Source organism: Glycine soja, chromosome 18, assembly GCF_004193775.1.
Source record: "Glycine soja cultivar W05 chromosome 18, ASM419377v2, whole genome shotgun sequence".
NCBI classification, from domain to species: domain Eukaryota; kingdom Viridiplantae; phylum Streptophyta; class Magnoliopsida; order Fabales; family Fabaceae; genus Glycine; species Glycine soja.
The window spans coordinates 9,205,826-9,213,456 of NC_041019.1; the positions used below are offsets into that span (position 1 = coordinate 9,205,826).

The window sequence follows — 7,631 nt, forward strand, 5'->3', positions numbered from 1 at the left end:
AAAAAAAGAATTTTCTCACTAATTGTTTGTGAGAATAATCAGTAAAATTAATCCACATCTAAATAAGAAACAAAGTACGGAGTATTTTTTTCTTACCAAATAAGAAACAAAGTATTGAAATTATCTATAATGTGCATTGGATCATTATCTAACCTTCACATTTTACTGCAAAATGACGTTAAATTCTTTGGACAAATGCAACCGCTAATAAATTAATCATTCAATTATAAATTTATTTTTAATTAAAAAATTATTTTAGACTATCATTTAATTATAAATTAATCATTATATAAAATATATTTATTAATTTTTATAATAATTATTTTAAAATTTATAATTACAGTAATAATGATTTTTTTTATTAATTTAGCTTGTAAAATTGTTATATGTTGTTAATATGTGGTTATTAAATTCTACTTTTTTAAACATTTTTTATTAACTAAAAATTATAATTATAAATAAGTACGATTACTTATTTAATGATTTTTTATTTTGCTATTTTTAATTAAATTTGACTAATAATGAAACGTATGCTAGAAAATAGTGTACTGCTTACATTGAGAAATTAGATTGAAAATCAAATTCATCTCTATCCATTAATATTCAATATTCTTTTTTCTTTTTTTCTGGCTCCTTTGGCCTCTGTTCTGTGTTCAGTCTTCAACCACCTCAACACATAGACGACGCGCCACTTGTTTTTGCTCCAAACCGCCCTCTGATTCCCGAACCCAATGACTTCTCCGCTGGTGGCGGAGGGCGCCGCCGTCACGGCGTTCCGATCGGTGATGCTCCGGGTGCAGCAGGCGGCGGAGAGATCCGGGTCCAAACCCGACCGGGTCCGGGTCGTGGCGGTTTCCAAGACGAAACCCGTCACTCTGATTCAACAACTCTACGACGCCGGTCACCGACACTTCGGCGAAAACTACGTCCAAGAAATCATCGAAAAAGCTCCTCAGGTGCTGCAATAATCACCTCTCTCCTTTTTTTTTAAAATTGAAATTTTATAAGTTTATAATTAAAAATAAAAATGCTACGTTATTTTCGTCCTTTGTTGATAGAAATTTCTGATAATTTGGTTTTTGGGCATGCCTGCAGCTTCCCCCAGACGTTGAGTGGCATTTCATTGGGCATTTGCAAAGCAACAAAGTCAAAACACTTTTGGGTATTCTTTTTTTTTTCTTAAAGAATTTTGTTTCTCAATTTTATTTTATTTTTTTCGTTTTATTGATGTGGAATGAATGCACTTCTATGCTTTCCCTAGGAGTTGAATTGAAAATGTGGCTTTTGATTGCTTTTGAATTTAATATTGGCATCATATCGGAGCTTCTTGTTTTGCATATATAATGTAGGAGACTACCTTATTTTTTAGAAGGACTATGTTAGCAAACTACCTCCTTTGGGAGTATTTTAATAAAGAGTTTAATTTATATGCTCGGTCAGTCTAAAAATTTTACACTATCAATCTCAAGCATAGAATATTTACTCTTTAGTGAATCTCAGTTGTAACATTGCCAAAATACTTTTTTTTTAAAAAAAAAAAGAGTTTGATAGGAAAGCGTGGTCAACCGATCAAAAATGATCTTTAATACAAGTTTTAAGATAGCTATTATAAAAGTTAACAAACTTATCATGCATGCAGTTTGAGATTGGATGACAGTGTAACAAGCACCTTTACACTATCAGCATATATATTATTTATTCAAAAAATAATTGGGAGTATATTAATACATCTCTCATTTTTTAAAGAATATTTTATTTTGTTACACCACTGTGAGTATTTTAAAAAATCCAAAGTTATAACTTGTTAACATACTTCTAAAAAATCCATACAATTGATTTTAATTTGATTCTAATAAATACTAATTTTTGTTTTGAAAATGAGTGACACAACACTATTACCACTTTTGGTCCATTTACGTGATGATTATTTTTGTTTTAATCCCTATATGCCATATGAGCACACCATACCAATCTCATGGTGTTGTAACAGCAACAAATGGTAGAGATGAAATAGGGACAAAAATTCACATTTAAAGGTATTTGGTCCCATTCCCAGTTCAATTTTGCTATCTGAGTTGGGTGCAAAGTTTTGGACATCATTTCAGTTGGCTCTGTACTTGTTGAATATATTGCTATAGTTGTGTTATGTTGTTCTCTTGTTTGAGCTTGTTCAGTTTTTCCTTTCTTCAGCAGCCTTGTATTAGGTGAATGTTAACCTTGCATACTTTATGCAGGTGGAGTTCCAAATCTGGCCATGGTTGAGAGTGTGGACAATCAGAAGGTAGAGATGTAGAATCAATGTTACTTGTAGCTCTTGGAGATATGAACTTGTTGCTGTTTATTTTATTTTATGCTCTAATAAAATTTGAAGGAATCTAGATAAATATGGTCTTCATGTTGTGCTCAATTATTAACTACGATTTAGCATTGCTGTTGCTGTGGTCAAGGTCTACACCTAGCAAACAACTAGTTAAAATTTCAAAACTGTGATTTTGTTACAGCTTATTTTTAATGAATATCATTAGCTATTTGACAAACCTTAAAGTGTTATTGTACCTCTGGAACTGCAGATAGCAAATAATCTTGACCGCATGGTATCAACCCTTGGAAGAAATCCTCTGAAGGTTTTGGTGCAAGTAAATACGAGTGGAGAAGAATGTAAGTTCAGCTTAAAATAATGGGTTACTCTAACTTCTTGTTACACTTTTTGGATCTTATGAGGTTTCCTCACTCCCTTTGGGCGTGAGGCAAATTCTTGCTTGAGGTATTGGAAATCCTTCTTGTGTAAATTGTAACTTGTAAATTTGTGTTACTGACTTGTCTTCACGTACTGAGACTTCTTAATTTGGCATCAGGGAATTGTTATTCGTATTTAGCTCTTTAGCGTTTTCCATGGAAATCCATCAATTCTAATATAAATAATAAAAAAAAAAACTTCGTACCCCATTGCCCGGAGGCTCTTCGCTATGCGAAGGTATTGGGGAGGGATATTGTATGCAGCCTTACCCTTGCATATGCAAAGAGGCTGTTTTCGGATTCGAACCCATGACCAACAAGTCACCAAGGCACAACTTTACCGCTGCACCAGGACTCGCCCTCCAATTCTAATATAAATAATTCAAATATTTTCTCCATATCCCAGGTTATTGTATTTTAGATAATGACACAGTAATGTTACTTAATTAGTCACTGATTGCAGCTATTCTGTCATTGTATGTTAACACAATGTATCATATTCTATTATGTCTTTGTTGAGTACAAGTGTGAGGTAAAGTCCCACATCGGGTAAAAGTGGAAAGGTTGAGCACCATATAAGTGAGGAGAAGACCCATAAACCTGAGCCTTAAGGTTTTGGGTTAGAGTGAATCTCCCCAACAGTCTTGGCTGTTCATGTACTTTGTTGGCATGCATTATTTGTCCGAGTATATTAAAATGCTCTTTTTTCTTACATATTTTACATAAATAAACTTTGTTTATTGATCATTGTATTGTTGCAGCCAAATCTGGTATTGATCCTTCCGATTGTGTTGAGCTTGCAAAACATGTGAAATTGAGCTGCCCAAACCTAGTGTTCTCTGGCCTAATGACAATAGGAATGCCAGACTATACCTCAACTCCACAGAACTTTCAGGTGATAAATTCTATTCTTATATTTTGAAGCATGTAGATAACTCCTTGAAATGGTGTTTCTTGTTTGTGAGAACTTATTTCAGAATTATATTTCATTTATTGCCGTATTATTGTTTTATTAAAAATTGATCTGCATTTTGCCATCATTTTGATGGTTTTGTAGTTCAGTTTTATGTGCCTTGTATTCCAAATTCTATTTGTCTATTTACTAAGGTTTTCTCCTTTGTGAAAAATCAGACACTATCAAATTGCAGAACTGAAGTATGCAAGGCACTTGAAATGCCCGAGGAGGAATGTGAACTGTCAATGGGCATGTCTGGTGATTTTGAGTTAGCGGTATGGAATAGTTTACTAAAGTTATTTAGCAGTTCAAATTTTCTTGATAGTTACGTTGCATGATTGCACCTGCAATTATCTCAGTTCTGGATGCTTTTTAGCTCATCAGGGAATGAATTGACGATTATCATAGGAATGGGGTTCTTTGATACTTGATGTGATGATGATAGTGTATGAAGATTCCTAACAAACAACACACTAACATATTCTTTATTATTGAATAGAATTCAGACAGGTCCCACTAAATAAATGAAAATCATTAAATTATACAGGGGGTAAGACCCACATCATTTAGTGAACCTCACATGAATGTCGCCCAACAATAGAGTAATAGATAGCTTGTTGTTAGCATTTTTTATGGTTTGTAGATATTGTTATGATGACACTGGCACATTTCTTTTAATTAGTATTGGTTGTGATTGTGAAGCATTTTTTTTTTAACTACTTTTAAGATTTCTCAACTAGCTGATGTTCTTTTACTCTTGATCAATTGTATACATGCAACTGTTGAAAAATATCTTTTTGCCTTTTCAGATTGAAATGGGTAGTACCAATGTAAGAATTGGATCCACAATATTTGGACCGAGGGAGTATGCAAAGAAACAGTAATAGCAAGAAGTTGTAATCTCTCCCCCCCTCTCTCTCCTTTTTTCTCTCTCTGTCTATCTATCTATATACTGACTGTATACCTTAACACAGATAATGTATTGTATTCATTTACCTTTGTAATTGATACGATGGAATTGGTAATAATAAAGTTCATAGTTGGTCTCTACAAAAAAAAAAAAAACAGCAAAATGCAATGAATTGATATGCAAAATCTTCCTATTTTTTTGTATTTTTAGAGTGCCAGCTCATGTTAACTAGAGAATGTGTGCGTGTACATGTGTGAGTGAGACTGGGAGGGAGCGTAACAAATACAGTAAAATGGTATATAGTTGCAGCATACTATACATAATGTTTGGTTCCTGTTTCTAGCCGTGTCTTTTTTGTGGATTATAATTGTGATGTAGGATGTTTTTGGTTCTTATCTCGCGTAAGAAATAAATATGTTTTGCTTCAAATTTTAATTTGCTATCTAGTTTGCATTGTGATTCATCTTGATGATCCTGTCTTGAAGCAAGCAATTATTTTATTCTGCTAGCTAACTGGAATATAGCTAAAGCTAGATGCTTTTTTAGCTTCGAATTATGTTTTGCAGGCCAATCCATGGTATTATTTGTACACTTGAAATTTATTTATAATGGGGGTTTAAAGATCATGTTATCATTTTTTATGTTAAATATATGTATAAAATATTCATTGTGGGTATTTTTTAAAGTTTAATTGGAACACAATCACAGTGTAAAGATTCTTTTACATGAAATTATCATATAATTGAAAATTGTTGTCTTTTGTAACTAATAATTTTTTTAGGGATGTCAAAATGGTTTGAGCCTATTGGATTAACATAATTATCCCAAAATTAAACATGATTTGTGTTAATAAAATTTACCCTCGGAACTAGAAATGAAATGAATCAGTAGACAGCTGCCTATGCGGTACTTTCTTTCTCTATTCTTTATTGAGTTTCATATTTTATTTAATTTTATCTTTAGAAAAAACTTTAACGAGGGAAAAGGGGGAAAAAAAGAGGTTCACCAAATAGAAGAGGTTCAGTCCCTCGATAAAAAGCACCAGACTGAAGGCTTATGAATTTTTTAAAATCGGCAAAATAAATTATATATATATATATATATATATATATATATGTATGTATATATAATTAAAAGGGTACCTGTGGTACCATTGTATGATTACATAGATCCTAAAAACCGGTTATCTCATATTACCACTCTACTGCAGGTGTGATAAGATGGAAAAGAGAAAAAGATAAAGATCGGGCATGCATAATTTGAAAGTTTATGCTTATATAAATGATTAATGCAAAATTTTACATGAAAAACCATATAAACGTCTATGCAAAGGATTTCCTTATGACTTGTGGTTTATGATTCATGCATATATGTACACGTTAAGGCACTCACCAAGACATCGTCTCACTAATTTAGTTTCAATATTCCAGATTAAGTAGGTATGAAAGATATTATGCATTAGGCTTAAAGATTATTACGTCTTGATCTTTTATACTAAGTTGTGTAATATATGCCTAGTGTGAGATGCTAGTTTATATTGTTTTTGTTAAGGGATCTACCCTTCGTCTGGAGATGGCATTACATAGGGAATTATGATTATATTTTGGAAAATTGTATGTACAAGATTTATATCCTTAAGAAATGTCAGGTCATAACGTACGATTCTATCTATTTTCTTATACTTTAAGTGAAGTAAGGTAATTCTTAAGGTGTTACACTCATCCTTTCCCCTATCAAGGTTAATCTATTGGAAAAAAATTCAAATCTTATATCAGCTAGAAATAAAGATAAGATAAAAATATATATGTAAAAAAATTAATTATTAGATTAAAATTGATTATCACAAAATTGATTATCTAAATTTACATGTGCATTAAATATACATTAAAAATTTTAGTGTTATATATAACTATATTAATTATTTTATAATATAATTGATCTATTAGTTCAGTTAGTTAATAATGCAAAAGTCATAGATTCGATTTCTGCTTAGGTCATTAATTTTAAATTAATTCGCAAAACATATTTTTGAAAAAAAAATGAATTACCCCATCTATATCAGATTTATGAATTACTCAATCCATATCAATTTTATAGAAAGATAAAAAGAAAATTGTGCAAATTAGGTTGAACGTACAAGTAATTTGCACCTCACTTTATATATGTTGGTGAGGTGAAGTCATGGGCAATGTTGGCTATCAACTCTCGATGTACCTTCCTTGGAAGCAACCCTTCTAGTATATATATCTGGTAGTTTGGGTATAAGCCATATTGTATATGCATTATATAAATAAAATTTAACTGAATAACTTATTAATTAATCATTGATCATACATATAAAAAATATGTCAAGATACACAACGAAAAATCAACAAATTAAAAAGAAAATGAACTAGACTGCATTGGAGAAAAAGATGCAAAAACTCACTAGAAACACAGAAGATTGTAGAAGAATAAGTGAGTAGATGAGAGAGGATGTGAATATCGAAGAAGGGGTGTGGGAAGGGGAAGGAAAAAAGATTTTAAGAGGAAATGAGTGTGTGATTGAAAGTAGTTTAAGAATTATCTAAATTTTCAAAACATATAAGGGTGTGAAGAGTAAAAATAACGGTGCCAGTCGGCTTAGTTCACGAATCAATTAAAAGTCATAATTAAAATGTTTTCTAATGAAATGAAATAGCAAAAAAAAGTTCATTTATAATTATTAATATTTTTACACTTCTAACTTAACATTTTACATATGTTTATAATTAAATTATTTTTTCATTATAAATATGTTCTTATCTTATATTTCATAAACTTTTTTCCAATAGTATTTTCTATTAAACATTAAAATTTAATTTGAAAAGTTCATATTCTTTTTCCTGTATCATATAAATACATATTTCTAATCATTCCTAGGGGTGTATTTTCAAAGGATTTTAATTTTTCTCAATGAAAAAGTCTTATCATATTTAATCAAAACTTTTTAATTATAAAATTAATTCTTATAGCATTCAATTGGAGCATACTGCATATGATGTCAAGATA

The 7,631-nt window shown here is 31.0% G+C and overlaps 1 protein-coding gene across 1 annotated transcript; it reads left to right on the top strand.

Moving 5' to 3' along the window:
• The first annotated feature begins 595 nt into the window (after positions 1-595).
• Positions 596-4,764, top strand: LOC114394799 (pyridoxal phosphate homeostasis protein-like). Its single transcript, XM_028356471.1, has 7 exons — positions 596-956; positions 1,096-1,162; positions 2,235-2,281; positions 2,571-2,658; positions 3,498-3,631; positions 3,868-3,966; positions 4,501-4,764. The coding sequence occupies exons 1-7, from the start codon at positions 732-734 to the stop codon at positions 4,573-4,575; spliced, it is 735 nt and encodes a 244-aa protein (XP_028212272.1). The 5' UTR covers positions 596-731; the 3' UTR covers positions 4,576-4,764.
• The last annotated feature ends 2,867 nt before the right edge of the window (positions 4,765-7,631 follow it).